This window comes from Pristiophorus japonicus, chromosome 16, assembly GCF_044704955.1.
Source record: "Pristiophorus japonicus isolate sPriJap1 chromosome 16, sPriJap1.hap1, whole genome shotgun sequence".
NCBI classification, from domain to species: domain Eukaryota; kingdom Metazoa; phylum Chordata; class Chondrichthyes; family Pristiophoridae; genus Pristiophorus; species Pristiophorus japonicus.
In genome coordinates, this window is record NC_091992.1 from 3,811,068 (window position 1) to 3,835,164 (window position 24,097).

General features: G+C 57.2%; 1 protein-coding gene, 1 non-coding gene and 1 pseudogene across 4 annotated transcripts in view; 2 read left to right on the forward strand and 1 right to left on the reverse strand.

Moving 5' to 3' along the window:
• ncbp3 (nuclear cap binding subunit 3) overlaps nucleotides 1-22,136 on the reverse strand; it is a 59,031-nt gene extending 36,895 nt beyond the window's left edge. For all 3 annotated transcript variants that reach the window (XM_070856899.1, XM_070856898.1, XM_070856897.1), the window contains exon 1: nucleotides 21,913-22,136. In XM_070856899.1, coding sequence (XP_070713000.1) covers nucleotides 21,913-22,107 — 195 coding nt within the window. In that variant the 5' untranslated portion in view covers nucleotides 22,108-22,136. The remainder of the gene's footprint in view (nucleotides 1-21,912) is intronic.
• LOC139227339 (5S ribosomal RNA) lies at nucleotides 15,373-15,491 on the forward strand (annotated as a pseudogene).
• trnay-gua (transfer RNA tyrosine (anticodon GUA)) lies at nucleotides 15,514-15,605 on the forward strand. The gene is given in 2 exon segments: nucleotides 15,514-15,550; nucleotides 15,570-15,605. It is a non-coding gene; the product is annotated as a tRNA-Tyr (tRNA).
• Nucleotides 22,137-24,097: the final 1,961 nt, after the last annotated feature.

A 24,097-nucleotide genomic window follows, 5' to 3' on the forward strand; every position in this document is an offset into this window, starting at 1 on the left:
AACATCGGGAACATTCTTCCTGCATCTAACCTGTCTAAACCCGTCAGAATTTTAAACGTTTCTATGAGGTCCCCTCTCATTCTTCTGAACTCCAGTGAATACAAGCCCAGTTGATCCAGTCTTTCTTGATAGGTCAGTCCCGCCATCCCGGGAATCAGTCTGGTGAACCTTCGCTGCACTCCCTCAATAGCAAGAATGTCCTTCCTCAAGTTAGGAGACCAAAACTGTACACAATACTCCAGGTGTGGCCTCACCAAGGCCCTGTACAACTGTAGCAACACCTCCCTGCCCTTGTACTCAAATCCCCTCGCTATGAAGGCCAACATGTCATTTGCTTTCTTAACTGCCTGCTGTACCTGCATGCTAACCTTCAATGACTGATGTACCATGACACCCAGGTCTCGTTGCACTTCCCCTTTTCCTAATCTGTCACCATTCAGATAATAGTCTGTCTCTCTGTTTTTACCACCAAAGTGGATAACCTCACATTTATCCACATTATACTTCATCTGCTATGCATTTGCCCACTCACCTAACCTATCCAAGTCACTCTGCAGCCTCATAGCATCCTCCTCGCAGCTCACACTGCCACCCAACTTAGTGTCATCTGCAAATTTGGAGATACTACATTTAATCCCCTCGTCTAAATCATTAATGTACAATGTAAACAGCTGGGGCCCCAGCACAGAACCTTGCGGTACCCCACGAGTCACTGCCTGCCATTCTGAAAAGTACCCATTTACTCCTACTCTTTGCTTCCTGTCTGACAACCAGTTCTCAATCCACGTCAGCACACTGCCCCCAATCCCATGTGCTTTAACTTTGCACATTAATCTCTTGTGTGGGACCTTGTCGAAAGCCTTCTGAAAGTCCAAATATACCACATCAACTGGTTCTCCTTTGTCCACTTTACTGGAAACATCCTCAAAAAATTACAGAAGATTTGTCAAGCATGATTTCCCTTTCACAAATCCATACTGACTTGGACCTATCATGTCACCATTTTCCAAATGCGCTGCAATGACATCCTTAATAATTGATTCCATCATTTTACCCACTACCGATGTCAGGCTGACCGGTCTGTAATTCCCTGTTTTCTCTCTCCCTCCTTTTTTAAAAAGTGGGGTTACATTGGCTACCCTCCACTCGATAGGAACTGATCCAGAGTCAATGGAATGTTGGAAAATGACTGTCAATGCATCCGCTATTTCCAAGGCCACCTCCTTAAGTACTCTGGGATGCAGTCCATCAGGCCCTGGGGATTTATCGGCCTTCAATCCCATCAATTTCCCCAACACAATTTCCCGACTAATAAAGATTTCCCTCAGCTCCTCCTCCTTACTAGACCCTCTGACCCCTTTTATATCCGGAAGGTTGTTTGTGTCCTCCTTAGTGAATACCGAACCAAAGTACTTGTTCAATTGGTCTGCCATTTCTTTGTTCCCCGTTATGACTTCCCCTGATTCTGATTGCAGGGGACCTCTGTTTGTCTTTACTAACCTTTTTCTCTTTACATATCTATAGAAACTTTTGCAATCCGCCTTAATGTTCCCTGCAAGCTTCTTCTCGTATTCTATTTCCCCTGCCCTAATCAAAACCTTTGTCCTCCTCTGCTGAGTTCTAAATTTCTCCCAGTCCCCGGGTTCTCTGCTATTTCTGGCCAATTTGTATGCCACTTCCTTGGCTATAATACTATCCCTGATTTCCCTTGATAGCCACCTTCCCTTTTTTAGGGAGGGAGTTCCAGAGCTTGGGGCCCAGGCAGCTGAAGGCATGGCCACCGATGGCGGAGCGATTAAAATCAGGGATGGACAAGAGGCCAGAATTGGAGGAGCGCAGACATCTTGGAGGGTTGTAGGGCTGGAGGAGGTTACAGAGATAGGGAGGGGAGAGGGCCATGGTGCAATATCAACACAAGGATCTGAATTTTAAATTTGAGATGCTGCTGAACCAGCAGCCAATGTAGGGCAGTGAGCACAGGGGGTGATGGGTGATTGGGACTTGGTGCGAGTCAGGACATGGGACAGTGAGCACAGGGGGTGATGGGTGAGCGGGACTCGGTGCGAGTTAGGGCACGGGGCACAGGGGGTGATGGGTGAGTGGGACTCGGTGCGAGTTAGGACACGGGGCAGTGAGCACAGGGGGTGATGGGTGAGTGGGACTCGGTGCGAGTTAGGACACAGGACAGTGAGCACAGGGGGTGATGGGTAAGTGGGACTCGGTGCGAGTTAGGACACAGGGCAGTGAGCAGAGGGGGTGATGGGTGAGCGGGACTCGGTGCGATTTAGGACACGGGGCAGTGAGCACAGGGGGTGATGGGTGAGCAGGACTCGGTGCGAGTTAGGACAGGGGGCAGTGAGCACAGGGGGTGATGGGTGAGCGGGACTCGGTGCGAGTTAGGACACGGGGTAGTGAGCACAGGGGGGTGATGGGTGAATGGGACTCGGTGCGAGTTAGGACACAGGACAGTGAGCACAGGGGGTGATGGGTAAGTGGGACTCGGTGCGAGTTAGGACACAGGGCAGTGAGCATAGGGGGTGATGGGTGAGCGGGACTCGGTGCGAGTTAGGACACGGGGCAGTGAGCACAGGGGGTGATGGGAGAGCGGGACTCGGTGCGAGTTAGGACACGGGGCAGTGAGCACAGGGGGTGATGGGTGAGTGGGACTCGGTGCGAGTTAGGACACGGGTCAGTGAGCACAGGGGGTGATGGGTGAGTGGGACTTAGTGTGAGTTAGGACACAGGACAGTGAGCACAGGGGGTGATGGTTGAGTGGGACTCGGTGGGAGTTAGGACACAGGGCAGTGAGCATAGGGGGTGATGGGTGAGCGGGACTCGGTGCGATTTAGGACACGGGGCAGTGAGCACAGGGGGTGATGGGTGAGCAGGACTCGGTGCGAGTTAGGACACGGGGCAGTGAGCACAGGGGGTGATGGGTGAGTGGGACTCGGCGCGAGTTAGGACACAGGACAGTGAGCACAGGGGGTGATGGGTGAGCAGGACTCGGTGCAAGTTAGGACACGGGGCAGTGAGCACAGGGGGTGATGGGTGAGCAGGACTCGTTGCGAGTTAGGACACAGGGCAGTGAGCATAGGGGGTGATGGGTGAGCGGGACTCGGTGCGATTTAGGACACGGGGCAGTGAGCACAGGGGGTGATGGGTGAGTGGGACTCGGTGCGAGTTAGGACACGGGGCAGAGAGCACAGGGGGTGAGCGGGACCCGGTGCGAGTTAGGGCACAGGGCACAGGGGGTGATGGGTGAGCGGGACTTGGTGCGAGTTAGGACACGGGGCAGCGAGCACATGGGGTGATGGGTGAGCGGGACACGGGGCAGTGAGCACAAGGGGTGATGGGTGAGCGGGACTCGGTGCGAGTTAGGGCACGGGGCACAGGGGGTGATGGGTGAGCAGGACTTGGTGCGAGTTAGGACACGGGGCAGCGAGCACAAGGGGTGATGGGTGAGCGGGACTCGGTGCGAGTTAGTACACGGGTCAGCGAGCACAGGGGGTGATGGGTGAGCGGGACTCGGTGCGAGTTAGTACACGGGTCAGTGAGCACAGGGGGTGATGGGTGAGCGGGACTCGGTGCGAGTTAGTACACGGGTCAGCGAGCACAGGGGGTGATGGGTGAGCGGGACTCGGTGCGAGTTAGTACACGGGTCAGTGAGCACAGGGGGTGATGGGTGAGAGGGACTCGGTGCAAGTTGGGACACGGGGCAGCGAGCACAGGGGGTGATGGGTGAGCGGGACTCGGTGCGAGTTAGGACACGGGGCAGTGAGCACAGGGGGTGATGTGTGAGGGGGACTCGGTGTGAGTTAGGACTCGGGGCACAGGGGGTGATGGGTGAGTGGGACTCGGTGTGAGTTAGTACACGGGGTAGCGAGCACAGGAGGTGATGGGTGAGCGGGACTCGGTGCGAGTTAGGACACGGGGCAGTGAGCACAGGGGGTGATGGGTGAGCAGGACTCGGTGCGAGTTCGGACACGGGGCAGTGAGCACAGGGGGTGATGGGTAAGCGGGACTCAGTGCGAGTTAGGACACGGGGCAGTGAGCACAGGGGGTGACTGGTGAGCAGGACTCGGTGCGAGTTAGGACACGGGGCAGTGAGCACAGGGGGTGATGGGTGAGCTTAACTTGGTGCGAGTTAGGACACGGGGCAGTGAGCACAGGGGGTGATGTGTGAGGGGGACTCGGTGTGAGTTAGGACTCGGGTCAGCAAGCAGAGGGGGTGATGGGTGAGCGGGACTCGGTGCGAGTTAGTACACGGGTCAGTGAGCACAGGGGGTGATGGGTGAGCGGGACTCGGTGCGAGTCAGTACACGGATCAGCGAGCACAGGGGGTGATGTGTGAGGGGGACTCGGTGTGAGTTAGGACTCGGGGCACAGGGGGTGATGGGTGAGCGGGACTCGGTGCGAGTTAGGACACGGGTCAGCGAGCACAGGAGGTGATGGGTGAGGGGGACTCGGTGTGAGTTAGGACTCGGGGCACAGGGGGTGATGGGTGAGTGGGACTCGGCGCGAGTTAGGACACATGACAGTGAGCACAGGGGGTGATGGGTGAGCGGGACTCGGTGCGAGTTAGGACACGGGGCAGTGAGCACAGGAGGTGATGGGTGAGCGGGACTCGGTGCGAGTTAGGACACAGGTCAGCGAGCACAGGGGGTGATGGGTGAGCGGGACTCGGAGCGAGTTAGGACACGGGTCAGCGAGCACAGGGGGTGATGGGTGAGTGGGACTCGGTGCGAGTTAGGACACGGGGCAGAGAGCACAGGGGGTGAGCGGGACCCGGTGCGAGTTCGGACACGGGGCAGCGAGCACATGGGGTGATGGGTGAGCGGGACTCGGTGCGAGTTAGGACACGGGGCAGTGAGCACAAGGGGTGATGGGTGAGCGGGACTCGGTGCGAGTTAGGGCACGGGGCACAGGGGGTGATGGGTGAGCAGGACTTGGTGCGAGTTAGGACACGGGGCAGCGAGCACAGGGGGTGATGGGTGAGCGGGACTCGGTGCGAGTTAATACACGGGTCAGTGAGCACAGGGGGTGATGGGTGAGAGGGACTCGGTGCAAGTTGGGACACGGGGCAGCGAGCACAGGGGGTGATGGGTGAGCGGGACTCGGTGCGAGTTAGTACACGGGTCAGCGAGCACAGGGGGTGATGGGTGAGCGGGACTCGGATCGAGTTAGTACACGGGTCAGTGAGCACAGGGGGTGATGGGTGAGCGGGACTCGGATCGAGTTAGGACACGGGGCAGTGAGCACAGGGGGTGATGGGTGAGAGGGACTCGGTGCGAGTTAGGACACAGGGCAGCGAGCACAGGGGGTGATGGGTGAGCGGGACTCGGTGCGAGTTAGGACACGGGGCAGCGAGCACAGGGGGTGATGGGTGAGCGGGACTCGGTGCGAGTTAGGACACGGGGCAGTGAGCACAGGGGGCGATGGGTGAGCAGGACTCGGTGCGAGTTCGGACACGGGGCAGTGAGCACAGGGGGTGATGGGTAAGCGGGACTCGGTGCGAGTTAGGACACGGGGCAGTGAGCACAGGGGGTGACGGGTGAGCAGGACTCGGTGCGAGTTAGGACACGGGGCAGTGAGCACAGGGGGTGATGGGTGAGGGGGACTCGGTGTGAGTTAGGACTCGGGGCACAGGGGGTGATGGGTGAGCGGGACTTGGTGCGAGTTAGGACACGGGGCAGCGAGCACAGGGGGTGATGGGTGAGTGGGACTCGGTGCGAGTTCGGACACGGGTCAGCAAGCAGAGGGGGTGATGGGTGAGTGGGACTCGGTGCGAGTCAGTACACGGATCAGCGAGCACAGGGGGTGATGTGTGAGGGGGACTCGGTGTGAGTTAGGACTCGGGGCACAGGGGGTGATGGGTGAGCGGGACTCGGTGCGAGTTAGGACACGGGTCAGCGAGCACAGGAGGTGATGGGTGAGGGGGACTCGGTGTGAGTTAGGACTCGGGGCACAGGGGGTGATGGGTGAGTGGGACTCGGCGCGAGTTAGGACACAGGACAGTGAGCACAGGGGGTGATGGGTGAGCGGGACTCGGTGCGAGTTAGGACACGGGGCAGTGAGCACAGGAGGTGATGGGTGAGCGGGACTCGGTGCGAGTTAGGACACAGGGCAGCGAGCACAGGGGGTGATGGGTGAGCGGGACTCGGTGCGAGTTAGGACACGGGTCAGCGAGCACAGGGGGTGATGGGTGAGTGGGACTCGGTGCGAGTTAGGACACGGGGCAGAGAGCACAGGGGGTGAGCGGGACCCGGTGCGAGTTCGGACACGGGAAGCGAGACTCGGTGCGAGTTAGGACACGGGGCAGTGAGCACAAGGGGTGATGGGTGAGCGGGACTCGGTGCGAGTTAAGACACGGGACAGAGAGAACCGGGGGTGAGCGGGACTCGGTGCGAGTTAGGGCACGGGGCACAGGGGGTGATGGGTGAGCAGGACTTGGTGCGAGTTAGGACACGGGGCAGCGAGCACAGGGGGTGATGGGTGAGCGGGACTCGGTGCGCGTTAGTACACGGGTCAGTGAGCACAGGGGGTGATGGGTGAGCGGGACTCGGTGCGAGTTAGTACACGGGGCAGTGAGCACAGGGGGTGATGGGTGAGTGGGACTCGGTGCGTGTTAGGACACGGGGCAGTGAGCACAGGGGGTGATGGGTGAGTGGGACTCGGTGCGAGTTAGGACACGGGGCAGTGAGCACAGGGGGTGATGGGTGAGCGGGACTCGGTGCAAGTTGGGACACGGGGCAGCGAGCACAGGGGGTGATGGGTGAGTGGGACTCGGTGCGAGTTAGGACACGGGGCAGCGAGCACAGGGGGTGATGGGTGAGCGGGACTCGGTGCGAGTTAGTACACGGGTCAGTGAGCACAGTGGGTGATGGGTGAGAGGGACGCGGTGTGAGTTAGTACACGGGGCAGCGAGCAGAGGAGGAGATGGGTGAGCGGGACTCGGTGCGAGTTAGGACACGGGGCAGTGAGCACAGGGGGTGATGGGTGAGCGGGACTCAGTGCGAGTTATTACACGGGTCAGTGAGCACAGGGGGTGATGGGTGAGCGGGACTCGGTGCGAGTCAGTACACGGATCAGCGAGCACAGGGGGTGATGTGTGAGGCGGACTCGGTGTGAGTTAGGACTCGGGGCACAGGGGGTGATGGGTGAGCGGGACTCGGTGCGAGTTAGGACACGGGTCAGCGAACACGGGGGGTGATGGGTGAGGGGGACTCGGTGTGAGTTAGGACTCGGGGCACAGGGGGTGATGGGTGAGTGGGACTCGGTGCGAGTTAGGACACGGGGCAGCGAGCACAGGGGGTGATGGGTGAGCGGGACTCGGTGCGAGTTAGGACACGGGGCAGTGAGCACAGGGGGTGATGGGCGAGAGGGACACGGTGTGAGTTTGTACACGGGGCAGTGAGCACAGGGGGTGACGGGTGAGCAGGACTCGGTGCGAGTTAGGACACGGGGCAGTGAGCACAGGGGGTGATGGGTGAGCAGGACTCGGTGCGAGTTAGGACACGGGGCAGTGAGCACAGGGGGTGATGGGTGAGCTTTATTTGGTGCGAGTTAGGACACGGGGCAGTGAGCACAGGGGGTGATGTGTGAGGGGGACTCGGTGTGAGTTAGGACTCGGGGCACAGGGGGTGATGGGTGAGCGGGACTCGGTGCGAGTTAGGACATGGATCAGCGAGCACAGGGGGTGATGGGTGAGGGGGACTCGGTGTGAGTTAGGACTCGGGGCATAGGGGGTGATGGGTGAGCGGGACTTGGTGCGAGTTGGGACACGGGGCAGCGAGCACGGGAGGTGATGGGTGAGCGGGACTCGGTGCGAGTTAGGACACGGGTCAGCGAGCACAGGGGGTGATGGGTGAGCGGGACTCGGTGCGAGTTAGTACACGGGTCAGTGAGCACAGGGGGTGATGGGTGAGCGGGACTCGGTGCGAGTCAGTACACGGATCAGCGAGCACAGGGGGTGATGTGTGAGGGGGACTCGGTGTGAGTTAGGACTCGGGGCATAGGGGGTGATGGGTGAGCGGGACTTGGTGCGACTTAGGACACGTGGCAGCGAGCACAGGGGGTGATGGGTGAGTGGGACTCGGTGCGAGTTCGGACACGGGTCAGCAAGCAGAGGGGGTGATGGGTGAGTGGGACACGGTGCGAGTTAGTACACGGGTCAGTGAGCACAGGGGGTGATGGGTGAGCGGGACTCGGTGCAAGTTGGGACACGGGGCAGCGAGCACGGGAGGTGATGGGTGAGTGGGACTCGGTGCGAGTTAGTACACGGGTCAGTGAGCACAGGGGGTGATGGGTGAGCGGGACTCGGTGCGAGTCAGTACACGGATCAGCGAGCACAGGGGGTGATGTGTGAGGGGGACTCGGTGTGAGTTAGGACTCGGGGCACAGGGGGTGATGGGTGAGCGGGACTCGGTGCGAGTTAGGACATGGGTCAGCGAGCACAGGAGGTGATGGGTGAGGGGGACTCGGTGTGAGTTAGGACTCGGGGCACAGGGGGTGATGGGTGAGTGGGACTCGGTGCGAGTTCGGACACGGGGCAGTGAGCACAGGAGGTGATGGGTGAGCGGGACTCGGTGCGAGTTAGGACACGGGGCAGCGAGCACAGGGGGTGATGGGTGAGCGGGACTCGGTGCGAGTTAGGACACAGGGCAGCGAGCACAGGGGGTGATGGGTGAGCGGGACTCGGTGCGAGTTAGGACACGGGTCAGCGAGCACAGGGGGTGATGGGTGAGAGGGACTCGGTGCGAGTTGGGACACGGGTCAGCGAGCACAGGGGGTGATGGGTGAGCGGGACTCGGTGCGAGTTAGGACACGGGTCAGCGAGCACAGGAGGTGATGGGTGAGTGGGACTTGGTGTGAGTTAGGACACGGGACAGTGAGTGATGGGTGAGCGGGACACGGGTCAGCGAGCACAGGGGGTGATGGGTGAGAGGGACTCGGTGCGAGTTAGGACACAGGGCAGCGAGCACAGGGGGTGATGGGTGAGCGGGACTCGGTGCGAGTTAGGACACGGGTCAGCGAGCACAGGGGGTGATGGGTGAGTGGGACTCGGTGCGAGTTAGGACACGGGGCAGAGAGCACAGGGGGTGAGCGGGACCCGGTGCGAGTTCGGACACGGGAAGCGAGACTCGGTGCGAGTTAGGACACGGGGCAGTGAGCACAAGGGGTGATGGGTGAGCGGGACTCGGTGCGAGTTAAGACACGGGACAGAGAGAACCGGGGGTGAGCGGGACTCGGTGCGAGTTAGGGCACGGGGCACAGGGGGTGATGGGTGAGCAGGACTTGGTGCGAGTTAGGACACGGGGCAGCGAGCACAGGGGGTGATGGGTGAGCGGGACTCGGTGCGCGTTAGTACACGGGTCAGTGAGCACAGGGGGTGATGGGTGAGCGGGACTCGGTGCGAGTTAGTACACGGGTCAGTGAGCACAGGGGGTGATGGGTGAGTGGGACTCGGTGCGTGTTAGGACACGGGGCAGTGAGCACAGGGGGTGATGGGTGAGTGGGACTCGGTGCGAGTTAGGACACGGGGCAGTGAGCACAGGGGGTGATGGGTGAGCGGGACTCGGTGCAAGTTGGGACACGGGGCAGCGAGCACAGGGGGTGATGGGTGAGTGGGACTCGGTGCGAGTTAGGACACGGGGCAGCGAGCACAGGGGGTGATGGGTGAGCGGGACTCGGTGCGAGTTAGTACACGGGTCAGTGAGCACAGTGGGTGATGGGTGAGAGGGACGCGGTGTGAGTTAGTACACGGGGCAGCGAGCAGAGGAGGAGATGGGTGAGCGGGACTCGGTGCGAGTTAGGACACGGGGCAGTGAGCACAGGGGGTGATGGGTGAGCGGGACTCAGTGCGAGTTATTACACGGGTCAGTGAGCACAGGGGGTGATGGGTGAGCGGGACTCGGTGCGAGTCAGTACACGGATCAGCGAGCACAGGGGGTGATGTGTGAGGCGGACTCGGTGTGAGTTAGGACTCGGGGCACAGGAGGTGATGGGTGAGCGGGACTCGGTGCGAGTTAGGACACGGGTCAGCGAACACGGGGGGTGATGGGTGAGGGGGACTCGGTGTGAGTTAGGACTCGGGGCACAGGGGGTGATGGGTGAGTGGGACTCGGTGCGAGTTAGGACACGGGGCAGCGAGCACAGGGGGTGATGGGTGAGCGGGACTCGGTGCGAGTTAGGACACGGGGCAGTGAGCACAGGGGGTGATGGGCGAGAGGGACACGGTGTGAGTTTGTACACGGGGCAGTGAGCACAGGGGGTGACGGGTGAGCAGGACTCGGTGCGAGTTAGGACACGGGGCAGTGAGCACAGGGGGTGATGGGTGAGCAGGACTCGGTGCGAGTTAGGACACGGGGCAGTGAGCACAGGGGGTGATGGGTGAGCTTTATTTGGTGCGAGTTAGGACACGGGGCAGTGAGCACAGGGGGTGATGTGTGAGGGGGACTCGGTGTGAGTTAGGACTCGGGGCACAGGGGGTGATGGGTGAGCGGGACTCGGTGCGAGTTAGGACATGGATCAGCGAGCACAGGGGGTGATGGGTGAGGGGGACTCGGTGTGAGTTAGGACTCGGGGCATAGGGGGTGATGGGTGAGCGGGACTTGGTGCGAGTTGGGACACGGGGCAGCGAGCACGGGAGGTGATGGGTGAGCGGGACTCGGTGCGAGTTAGGACACGGGTCAGCGAGCACAGGGGGTGATGGGTGAGCGGGACTCGGTGCGAGTTAGTACACGGGTCAGTGAGCACAGGGGGTGATGGGTGAGCGGGACTCGGTGCGAGTCAGTACACGGATCAGCGAGCACAGGGGGTGATGTGTGAGGGGGACTCGGTGTGAGTTAGGACTCGGGGCATAGGGGGTGATGGGTGAGCGGGACTTGGTGCGACTTAGGACACGTGGCAGCGAGCACAGGGGGTGATGGGTGAGTGGGACTCGGTGCGAGTTCGGACACGGGTCAGCAAGCAGAGGGGGTGATGGGTGAGTGGGACACGGTGCGAGTTAGTACACGGGTCAGTGAGCACAGGGGGTGATGGGTGAGCGGGACTCGGTGCAAGTTGGGACACGGGGCAGCGAGCACGGGAGGTGATGGGTGAGTGGGACTCGGTGCGAGTTAGTACACGGGTCAGTGAGCACAGGGGGTGATGGGTGAGCGGGACTCGGTGCGAGTCAGTACACGGATCAGCGAGCACAGGGGGTGATGTGTGAGGGGGACTCGGTGTGAGTTAGGACTCGGGGCACAGGGGGTGATGGGTGAGCGGGACTCGGTGCGAGTTAGGACATGGGTCAGCGAGCACAGGAGGTGATGGGTGAGGGGGACTCGGTGTGAGTTAGGACTCGGGGCACAGGGGGTGATGGGTGAGTGGGACTCGGTGCGAGTTAGGACACGGGGCAGTGAGCACAGGAGGTGATGGGTGAGCGGGACTCGGTGCGAGTTAGGACACGGGGCAGCGAGCACAGGGGGTGATGGGTGAGCGGGACTCGGTGCGAGTTAGGACACAGGGCAGCGAGCACAGGGGGTGATGGGTGAGCGGGACTCGGTGCGAGTTAGGACACGGGTCAGCGAGCACAGGGGGTGATGGGTGAGAGGGACTCGGTGCGAGTTGGGACACGGGTCAGCGAGCACAGGGGGTGATGGGTGAGCGGGACTCGGTGCGAGTTAGGACACGGGTCAGCGAGCACAGGAGGTGATGGGTGAGTGGGACTTGGTGTGAGTTAGGACACGGGACAGTGAGTGATGGGTGAGCGGGACACGGGGCAGTGGGCACAGGGGGTGATGGGTGAGTGGGACTTGGTGCGAGTTAGGACACGGGACAGTGAGCACAGGGGGTGATGGGTGAGCTTGACTCGGTGCGAGTTAGGACACGGGGCAGTGAGCATAGGGGGTGATGGGTGAGCGGGACTCGGTGCGAGTTAGGACACGGGACAGTGAGAACAGGGAGTGAGCGGGACTCGGTGCGAGTTAGGGCACGGGGCACAGGGGGTGATGGGTGAGCGGGACTTGGTGCGAGTTAGGACATGGGGCAGCGAGCACATGGGGTGATGGGTGAGTGGGACTTGGTGTGAGTTAGGACACGGGACAGTGAGTGATGAGTGAGCGGGACACGGGGCAGTGGGCACAGGGGGTGATGGGTGAGTGGGACTTGGTGCGAGTTAGGACACGGGACAGTGAGCACAGGGGGTGATGGGTGAGCTTGACTCGGTGCGAGTTAGGACACGGGACAGTGAGCATAGGGGGTGATGGGTGAGCGGGACTCGGTGCGAGTTAGGACACGGGACAGTGAGAACAGGGGGTGAGCGGGACTCGGTGCGAGTTAGGGCACGGGGCACAGGGGGTGATGGGTGAGCGGGACTTGGTGCGAGTTAGGACATGGGGCAGCGAGCACATGGGGTGATGGGTGAGTGGGACTTGGTGTGAGTTAGAACACGGGACAGTGAGTGATGAGTGAGCGGGACACGGGGCAGTGGGCACAGGGGGTGATGGGTGAGTGGGACTTGGTGCGAGTTAGGACACGGGACAGTGAGCACAGGGGGTGATGGGTGAGCGGGACTCGGTGCGAGTTAGGACACGGGACAGTGAGAACAGGGGGTGAGCGGGACTCGGTGCGAGTTAGGGCACGGGGCACAGGGGGTGATGGGTGAGCGGGACTTGGTGCGAGTTAGGACACAGGGCAGCGAGCACAGGGGGTGATGGGTGAGCGGGACTCGGTGCGAGTTAGGACACGGGGCAGTGAGCACAAGGGGTGATGGGTGAGCGGGACTCGGTGCGAGTTAGGACACGGGACAGTGAGCACAGGGGGTGATGGGTGAGTGGGACTCGGTGCGAGTTAGGACACGGGTCAGCAAGCAGAGGGGGTGATGGGTGAGTGGGACGTGGTGCGTGTTAGTACACGGGTCAGTGAGCACAGGGGGTGATGGATGAACGGGACTCAGTGCAAGTTAGGACACGGGGCAGCGAGCACTGAGGTGATGGGTGAGAGGGACTCGGTGCGAGTTGGGACACGGGGCAGCGAGCACAGGGGGTGATGGGTGAGCGGGACTCAGTGCGAGTTAGTACACGGGTCAGTGAGCACAGGGGGTGATGGGTGAGCGGGACTCAGTGCAAGTTAGGACACGGGGCAGCGAGCACTGAGGTGATGGGTGAGAGGGACTCGGTGCGAGTTAGTACACGGGTCAGTGAGCACAGGGGGTGATGGGTGAGCGGGACTCGGTGCGAGTCAGTACACGGATCAGCGAGCACAGGGGGTGATGGGTGAGGGGGACTCGGTGTGAGTTAGTACACGGGTCAGTGAGCACAGGGGGTGATGGGTGAGTGGGACGCGGTGCAAGTTAGTACACGGGTCAGTGAGCACAGGGGATGATGGGTGAGTGGGACGCGGTGCGAGTTTGTACACGGGTCAGTGAGCACAGGGGGTGATGGGTGAGCAGGACTTGGTGCGAGTTAGGACACGGGGCAGTGAGCACAGGGGGTGATGGGTGAGCGGGACGCGGTGCGAGTTAGTACACGAGTCAGTGAGCACAGGGGGTGATGGGTGAGAGGGACGCGGTGCGAGTTAGTACACGGGGCAGCGAGCACAGGGGGTGATGGGTGAGCGGGACTCGGTGTGAGTTCGGACACGGGGCAGCGAGCACTGAGGTGATGGGTGAGCGGGACTCGGTGAGAGTTAGGACACGGGGCAGTGAGCACAGGGGGTGATGGGTGAGCGGGACTCGGTGTGAGTTAGGACACGGGGCAGCGAGCAGAGGAGGTGATAGATGAGCGGGACTGGGTGCGAGTTAGGACATGGGCAGCGAGCACTGAGGTGATGGGTGAGTGGGACTCGGTACGAGTTAAGACACGGGGCAGTGAGCACAGGGGGTGATGGGTGAGCGAGATACGGGGGCAGCGAGCACTGAGCTGATGGGTGAGTGGGACTCGGTGTGAGTTAGGACACAGGGGCAGCGAGCACTGAGGTGATGGGTGAGCGGGACTCGGTGTGAGTTAGGACACAGGGGCAGCGAGCACTGAGGTGATGGGTGAGCGGGACTCGGTACGAGTTAGGACATGGGCAGCATAGTTTTGGATGAGCTGAAGTTTATGGAGGGTGGACGACATTGTTCAAGGAATGTCCCCCAGCCTGAGCCAGGAGACCTGCAGTGTTAACTGCAAGCAGTGAGGGCACGTGGAGAGATAGCAAGTTCCCTGCACTTTGTACACAGCTGTTGTGCGAGCCGAGAGGTGGATTCTGATCTGCAACGTGTTACAAGTGTTCACATCACTCCCTGCTGCCTGTAACACACTGGGGGTTTACCACTCTTTGTTAGAGAGTTACACACAGGACACGGACAGTAGAGACGAGGCTCGCACAGATGGCCAATGCCTGGATCATCAATGCAAACGCTTAACAGACCTCATGCACAAGTTATATCGTGAGAAAAACAATTTCCTCTAGGAGAAGAGGTCACAATCTTAAAATTAGAGCCAGGCCATTTTGGAGTGACATCAGGAAGCACAAAGGATGGTTAAGATTCTGTGCAAGAGATACAGGGGGGACGTGAGGAAGAACTGTTTCACGCAGCGAGTGACGTGAGCTGGTGCAGGAGGGCACGGCAGCGAAGAGTGACATCACCAAGGTCCAGGTCGGTGATTGGAGCGTGGGCAGGTACAGCAGGAGCGGCGAGGTCAGGGCAAAGAAGCGGCGAGAGATTGTACATAAGAACATAAGAATTAGGAACAGGAGTAGGCCATCTAGCCCCTCGAGCCTGCTCCGCCATTCAACAAGATCATGGCTGATCTGGCCGTGGACTCAGCTCCACTTACCCGCCCGCTCCCCGTAACCCTTAATGGTTAAAAATCTATCTATCTGTGATTTGAATACATTCAATGAGCTAGCCTCAACTGCTTTCCTGGGCAGAGAATTCCACAGATTCACAACCCTCTGGGAGAAGAAATTCCTTCTCAATTCGGTTTGAAATTGGCTCCCCCGTATTTTGAGGCTGTCCCCCGAGTTCTAGTCTCCCCGACCAGTGGAAACAACCTCTCTGCCTCTATCTTATCTATCCCTTTCATGATTTTAAATGTTTCTATAAGATCACCCCTCATCCTTCTGAACTCCAGCGAGTAAAGACCCAGTCTACTCAATCTATCATCATAAGGTAACCCCCTCATCTCCGGAATCAGCCTAGTGAATCGTCTCTGTACCCCCTCCAAGGCTAGTATATCCTTCCTTAATTAAGGTGACCAAAACTGCACGCAGTACTCCAGGTGTGGCCTCACCAATACCCTGTACAGTTGCAGCAGGACCTCCCTGCTTTTGTACTCCATCCCTCTCGCAATGAAGGCCAACATTCCATTCGCCTTCCTGATTACCTGCTGCACCTGCAAACTAACTTTTTGGGATTCAAGTCTGAAAATGCCCGATCTCGTCTGATCTCGGAGGCCAAGCAGAGTCAGGTCTGGTTAGTACTTGGATGGGAGACTGCCTGGGAATACCAGATGCAGTAGGCTTCCAAAAAGAGTTTCATGCTTCCCTTCGATAGCTCAGTTGGTAGAGCGGAGGATTGTAGTGGAATACTCAGCAAAGTCATCCTTAGGTCGCTGGTTCATTTCTGGCTCGAAGGAGCTAGTGTACTTTTATCCTAAAAGAGTTTCATGCACAAGGACCCCCAGGTCCCTCTGCACCGCAGCATGTTGTAATTTCTGCCCATTCAAATAATATTCCCTTTTACTGTTTTTTTCCCCCCCCAAGGTGGATGAGCTCACACTTTCCGACATTGTATTCCATCTGTCAAACCTTAGCCCATTCGCTTAACCTATCTAAATCTCTTTGCAGCCTCTGTGTCCTCTACACAACTCGCTTTCCCACTAATCTTTGTGTCATCTGCAAATTTTGTTACACTACACTCTGTCCCCTCTTCCAGGTCATCTATGTATATTGTAAACAGTTGTGGTCCCAGCACCGATCCCTGTGGCACACCACTAACCACCGATTTCCAACCCGAAAAGGACCCATTTATCCCGACTCTCTGCTTTCTGTTAGCCAGCCAATTCTCTATCCATGCTAATACATTTCCTCTGACTCCGCGTACCTTTATCTTCTGCAGTAACCTTTTGTGTGGCACCTTATCGAATGCCTTTTGGAAATCTAAATACACCACATCCATCGGTACACCTCTATCCACCATGCTCGTTATATCCTCAAAGAATTCCAGTAAATTAGTTAAACATGATTTCCCCTTCATGAATCCATGTTGCGTCTGCTTGATTGCACTATTCCTATCTCGATGTCCCGCTATTTCTTCCTTAATGATAGTTTCAAGCATTTTCCCCACTACAGATGTTAAACTAACCGGCCTATAGTTACCTGCCTTTTGTCTGCCCCCTTTTTTAAACAGAGGCGTTACATTAGCTGCTTTCCAATCCGCTGGTACCTCCCCAGAGTCCAGAGAATTTTGGTAGATTATAACGAATGCATCTGCTATAACTTCCGCCATCTCTTTTAATACCCTGGGATGCATTTCATCAGGACCAGGGGACTTGTCTATCTTGAATCCCATTAACCTGTCCAGCACTACCCCCCTAGTGATAGTGATTGTCTCAAGGTCCTCCCTTCCCACATTACTGTGACCAGCAATTTCTGGCATGGTTTCGGTGTCTTCCACTGTGAAGACCGAAGCAAAATAATTGTTTAAGGTCTCAGCCATTTCCACATTTCCCATTATTAAATCCCCCTTCTCATCTTCTAAGGGACCAACATTTACTTTAGTCACTCTTTTCCGTTTTACATATCGGTAAAAGCTTTTACTATCTGTTTTTCTGTTCGGCGCAAGTTTACTTTCGTAATCTATCTTTCCTTTCTTTATTGCTTTCTTTGTCATTCTTTGATGTCGTTTAAAATTTTCCCAATCTTCTAGTTTCCCACTAACCTTGGCCACCTTATACACATTGGTTTTTAATTTGATACTCTCCTTTATTTCCTTGGTTATCCACGGCTGGTTATCCCTTCTCTTACCGCCCTTCTTTTTCACTGGAATATATTTTTGTTGCACACTATGAAAGAGCTCCTTAAAATTCCTCCACTGTTCCTTAATTGTGCCACCGTTTAGTCTGTGTTCCCAGTCTACTTTAGCCAACTCTGCCCTCATCCCACTGTAGTCCCCTTTGTTTAAGCATAGTACGCTCGTTTGAGAGACTACTTCCTCACCCTCAATCTGTATTACAAATTCAACCATACTGTGATCACTCATTCCGAGGATCTTTTACTAGGAGATCGTTTATTATTCCCGTCTCATTGCACAGGACCAGATCTAAGATAGCTTGCTCCCTTGTAGGTTCTGTCACATACTGTTCTAAGAAACAATCCCGTATGCATTCTATGAATTCCTCCTTAAGGCTATCCTGTGCGATTTGATTTGACCAATCGATATGTAGGTTAAAATCCCCCATGATTACTGCCGTTCCTTTTTCACATGCCTCCATTATTCCCTTGATTATTGCCCACCCCACCGTGAAGTTATTATTTGGGGGCCTATAAACTACGTCCACCAGTGACTTTTTCCCCTTACTATCTCTAATCTCCACCCACAATGATTCAACATTTTGTTCATTAGAGCCAATATCGTCTCTCACAACTGCCCTGATATCATCTTTTATTAACAGAGCTACCCCACCTCCTTTCCCTTCTTGTCTATCTTTCCGAATTGTCAGATACCCCTGTATGTTTAATTCCCAGTCTTGGCCACCCTGCAACCACGTTTCTGTAATGGCCACCAAATCATACCCATTTGTAATGATTTGTGCCGTCAACTCATTTACTTTGTTTCGAATGCTGCGTGCGTTTAGGTAGAGTGTTTTAATACTAGTTTTTAAACCATGATTTTTAGTTTGACCCCTCCTGCAGCCCCTTTATATACATACATATTGTCCCTTCCTATCACCTTGTGGTTTACACTTACCCCAGTGCTACTCTGCTCTGTTGCCTCCTGCCTTTTGCATTCTTTCTTGGGGTCCTGTTCATCTGAGCTCTCACCCACTCTAACTAGCTCAGAGCCCTCTCCTGGGTTCCCATCCTCCTGCCAAGCTAGTTTAAAGCCCTCCCAACCGTACTATCAAAACCACCCGCGAGAACATTGGTCCCGTCTCTGTTGAGGTGTAACCTGTCCGACTTGTACCGGTCCCACCTACCCCAGAAGCGGTCCCAATTGTTCAGGAAACTAAAGGCCTTCCTCCTACACCAATGCCCCAGCCACGTATTTATCTGACTAGCCTTCCTATTTCTATCCTCACTAGTACGTGGCACTGGCAGTAATCCCGAGATTACCAACTTTGAGGTCCTGGCTTTCAATCTTACTCCTAGCTCCCTAAACTCAGCTTTCAGGACCTCACCCCTCTTTCTACCGATGTCGTTGGTACCAATGTGGACCACAACCACTGGCTGTTCCCCTTCCCTCCCCAGACTGCCCTGCAGTCGCTCAGTGACATCATTGACCCTTGCACCAGGGCGGCAACACACCATCCTGATGTCACGTTTGCTGTCCCCGTGCAGCTGAGCCACCCACGGTGCTGTGGACTTGGCCCTGGCTGCAATCCCCAGAGGCATCACCGCCCTCGCCAGTAGTCAGAATAGAGAACCGGTTGGAGAGCGGGGTAGCCTCAGGGGACTCCTGCACTACCTGCCTCGCCATACTCTTGTGTGCGACGGTCACCCATTCCCTATCCTCCTGTACCCTTTTAATCTGTGGGGTGACCAACGCCTGAAACGAGCAGAGGGACGTGATCGGGGCCCAGGAGAGGCGAGGGCCCAGGGGCAGCACGGGGCCAGCCCACACTGCGATATGTGGGTGCACTAGGTCTGTGCAGCAGAGCAGGTCGCCAGTCGTCCTGGTTAATCCTTGTCACTGGACCAAGACCTCGCTCTGTCAAGCCCGTGCGGTGGCTGGTGTGCAACGGCCACCACACGTGAAAAATAATCCACGCACAGGCATCTTCCACCCTTCGGGATCTGGAATATTAGGTCCTTCATTGAAACACCCGTGAACTCATCACTTTTTTGGCGTGGAAGTAAGTCATCCTCGATTCGAGGGACCGCCCATGATGATGGTGGGTAATGACCTGGAACTCACTGCCGACGAGGGGGGTGGAAGCGGAGACAATCAATGATTTCAAAAGGACATTGGATAGGCACTTGAGGGAAATAACCATGCAGGGCTCTGGGGATAGAGCGGGGCAATGGGACTGACTGCATTGCTCGACAGAGGGCCGGCATGGACTCGATGGGCCGAATGGCCTCCTCGGTACCGTAATGACTCTATGGTGGAAATGTGGAACTCCCTCCCTCCACAGAAGGCTGTGATGTTGGGGGTCAATTGAAATTTAAGACCGAGATCGACAGATTTTTGTTGGGTAAACGTATCAAGGGATACGGAGCGAAGGCGGGTAAATGGAGTTAGGTCGCAGACCAGCCATGATCTGACTGAATGGTGAAACAGGCTCAAGGGCTGAATGGCCTCCTCATGTTTCTATATACAGGAGCCACTCTGAATTACCCTACAATGACAATGCTACGAGAGAATCTGTCTTGTGATTGCAAACACTTAACCCACTTACTGCCAGACTAGCTTTTTTTTTTAAATAATTTTTGTTTGCAATGGAGACCCCGGTGTGGTTTTCAGAACGACAGTGCAGCCCACCATGGCTGTGCCAGTACTTTTCGACTGCAGCTTCTAATCACACTCCCCTGTGGAAATATGCTCAAGATTCTCTGATTCGACCTAGTTAAACGGGGCTTGCGGCATGGTGTGTGCCAGTTTGTGTGGTTTAGGTCACACTCACCAAGCAGGAGGAAGCAGCACGCTGCTCGCACATAAATGCAAGAAAACCAAAAATAGGAACATGCTGTACGGGAAAACACCAAGATCCATCTGGCTTGTCTTTACCATCTTGGTTTCCCTTTCCTTATATTCTAAATGGGGAGAGATCAGGAGCTGTGGCGGAGCAAAGGGATTTGAGGGTAGGACAACATCACTAAAAGCGAGTACACAGGTACAGAAAGTATTAGAGCACAAGAATTAGGAGCAGGAGTGGGTCCTACAGCCCCTCGAGCCTGCGGATCATCAACCTCAACTCCACTTTCCTGTCCGATCTCTATATCCCTTGATTCCCCTAGAGTCCAAAGATCTATCGATCACAGCCTTGAAAATATTCGGAGACTCAACATCCACCAAAGATTCACCACCCTCTGAGTGAAGAAATTCCTCCTCGTCTCAGTCCTAAATGGCCGACCCCTTATCCTGAGACTGTGACCCCTGGTTCTAGACTCTCCAGCCCGGGGGAAACAACCTCTCAGCATCTACCCTGTCAATCCCCCTCAGAATCTGACATGTTTCAATGAGATCACCTCTCATTCTTTTAAACTCCAGAGAGTATCGACCCATTCTACTCAATCTCTCCTCATAAGACAGGCCTCTCATCCCAGGAATCAATCTAGTGAACCTCCGTTGTACGCCTCCAAGGCAAGTATATCCTTCCTTAGATACGGAGACCGAGACTGTGCACAGTACTCCAGGTGTGGTCTCACCAGAGCCCTGTGCAATTGTAGCCAGACTTCCTTACTCTTATACTCCAACCCCCTTGCAATAAAGGACAACATGCCATTTGCCTTCCTTATTGCTCGCTGTACCTGCATACTAGCTTTCTATTTCTTGCAGAAGGACATCTTTCTATCAAGAACATAGGAAATGCTAGACAAGGCCCACTGAGTTCACCCTCTACCATCATCCTGATAGTCCCATGATCCAACGATAATGGAGCTGTTGACCAATCACAGCGATCGATCTCGATCAATGCGTCTACAACGGACCTTGACATGAGGTGAGGAAAAGCCCCCGTGGGGAGAGCTTTGGGACCCAGAGGTCCACAGTCCCCACACGGCACGGCTCACAAAACTCCCGACACGGTGTTGTTGGAGCACAACATGCGAGCGGGGTAACAGTTGGTCCCAAACATTAACTCGTCTTTGCACTTTTTAGGTTTTCCAATTTTACCTCTGCTCGTTCCCACTCAGCTTCTCGCAGTTATCCCGGTCACTAAACCCTAAACCAGCTCTGCACACATTAACTGAGGCTGTAAATAAAAGGCCAGTGTGAAGCCAGGCGTTTCTATAGACAACCTCAGGATGTCCCAAAGCGCTTTACAGCCAATGAAGTACTTTTTGGAGTGTAGTCACTGATGTAACGTGGGAAACACTACCGACAATTTGTGCACAGCAAGCTCCCACAAACATAATGACCAGATCATGTTTTAGAGATGCTGACTGAGGAATGAATATCATCCCCGGGACACCGGGGATAACTCCCCTGCTCTTCTTCAAAATAGTGCCCTGGGATCTGTTACATCCACCCGCGAGAGGGGGACCTCGATTTAAAGTCTCATCCATAAGACGGCCCCTCCGACAGTGCGGCGCTCCCTCAGTACTGCCCCTCCGACAGCGCGGCGCTCCCTCAGTACTGCCCCTCCGACAGTGCGGCACTCCCTCAGTACTGCCCCTCCGACAGTGCGGCACTCCCTCAGTACTGCCCCTCCGACAGTGCGGCGCTCCCTCAGTACTGCCCCTCCGACTCCCTCAGTACTGCCCCTCCGACTCCCTCAGTACTGCCCCTCCGACAGTGCGGCGCTCCCTCAGTACTGCCCCTCCGACTCCCTCAGTACTGCCCCTCCGACTCCCTCAGTACCGCCCCTCCGACAGTGCGGCGCTCCCTCAGTACTGCCCCTCCAGACCGCGGGCTATTCGGCCATGGGGTGCGGCGCCGCCCGCTCTCCTTTCGCCGCCCGGAGCCCGGGGCTCGCGGATGCGCCGCTCCCGCTGGGCCTCAGGCCTCGGCCTGTCCCCCCCACCCACCCTCCCCCAGCCTAGGCCCCGCCGCCTCCTCACCGGGATCAGGCCCCGGAGCGAGCGCCGCACCAGCACGGGCGGCAGTTTCTCGGGCTCGATCTCCCCCTCCTCCACCTCCATCGGCTCCTCCTCCCGCTCCCGCTCCCGCTCGGGCTCGGGCTGGGGGTGTGAGCCGGGCCCCGCCGCTTCGGCCTCGGGCTCCGCGCTCAGCCGCAGGCCCTGCACCGCCGCCATCGCAACCAACGAGCGGCCTCACGGGCAAGAGCAGCCCCGCCGCGCCCGCCGGAGGACCATCCAAGGCCAACGAGCGCCACTCGCGGCCAAGAGCAGACACGCCAGCCGCAGAGCCTGCAACAGAAAGGGCACGGGCGCCACCTGGCGGCCCGAAGAGGAACTTCCTGCCACAAAATCTCTGAATGAATCCCTTGAATGAGTTGATGCTGACCCTGACCTGAGTCCCATATCCTCTTCCAAACTGCTTCCACCCTCCATTAACTTCAGCTCATCCCAAACCTCGGCAGCCCCGTGTCCTAACTCGCACCGAGTCCCACTCACCCATCACCCCCTGTGCCCCGTGTCCTAACTCGCACCGTCCCGCTCACCCATCACCCCCTGTGCTCACTGACCCGTGTCCTAACTCACACCAAGTCCCGCTCACCCATCACCCACTGTGATCACTGACCCCGTGTCCTAACTCGCACCGTCCCGCTCACCCATCACCCCCTGTGCTCACTGCCCCGTGTCCTAACTCGCACCAAGTCCCGCTCACCCATCACCCCCTGTGCTCACTGTCCCTTGTCCTAACTCGCACCGAGTCCCGCTCACCCATCACCCCCTGTGCTCACTGCCCCGTGTCCTAACTCGCACCAAGTCCCGCTCACCCATCACCCCCTGTGCTCACTGTCCCATGTCCTAACTCGCACTGAGTCCCGCTCACCCATCACCCCCTGTGCTCACTGACCCGTGTCCTAACTCACACCGAGTCCCATTCACCCATCACCCCCTGTGCTCGCTGACCTATATTGGCTCCCAGTCCAGCAATGCCTCGATTTCAAAATTCTCATCCTTGTTTTCAAATCCCTCCATGGCCCTCGCCCCTCCCTATCTCTGTTATCTCCTCCAGCCCCACAACCCACCGAGATCTCTGCACTCCTCTAATTCCAGCCTCTGGCACAACCCTGATTTTAATTCCCCCCCACCCCCCCCACCCCGCCACCCCACATTGCCATCCGTGCCTTCAGCTGCCTGGACCCCAAGCTCTGGAACTCCCTGCCTAAACCTCTCCGCCTCTCTCTCCTCCTTTAAAAGCCTCCTTAAAACCTCCCACTTTGCCCAAGCTGTTAGTCACCTGCCCTAATATCTCCTTGTGCAGCTCGGTGTCAAATGTTTGTTTGATGACGTTCGTGTGAAGCGCCTTGCAACGTTTTACTATGTTAAAAGTGCTATCGAATGTCAGCTGTGGCTCAGTGGATAGCCTCTGAGTCAGAAGGTTGTGGGTTCAAGTCCCACTCCAGGGACTTGAGCACAAAAATAAATCTAGGCTGACACTCCAGTGCAATGCTGAGGGAGCGCTGCACTGTCGGAGGGGCAGTACTGAGGGAGTGCCGCACTGTCGGAGGGGCAGTACTGAGGGAGTGTCGCACTGTCGGAGGGGCAGTACTGAGGGAGTGCCGCACTGTCGGAGGGGCAGTATTGAGGGAGTGCCGCACTGTCGGAGGGGCAGTATTGAGGGAGTGCCGCACTGTCGGAGATGCAGTATTGAGGGAATGCCGCACTGTCGGAGGGGCAGTATTGAGGGAGTGCCGCACTGTCGGAGGGGCAGTATTGAGGCAGTGCCGCACTGTCGGAGGGGCAGTATTGAGGGAGTGCCGCACTGTCGGAGGGGCAGTACTGAGGGAGTGCCGCACTGTCGGAGGTGCCGTCTTTCGGATGAGACATTAAACCGAGGCCCCGCCTGCTCTCTCAGGTGGACATAAAAGATCCCATGGCACTATTTTGAAGAAGAGCGGGGGAGTTCTCCTGGACCAGTATTTATCCCTCAATCAACATCACTAAAACATGATTGTGGAGTATGATGGATGTCATCATCATCAGAGGCAGTCCCTCGGAGTCGAGGAAGACTTGCTTCCACTCGAAAAGTGAGTTCTCAGGTGGCTGAACAGTCCAATACGAGAACCACAGTCCCTGTCACAGGTGGGACAGACAGTGGTTGAGGGAAGGGGAG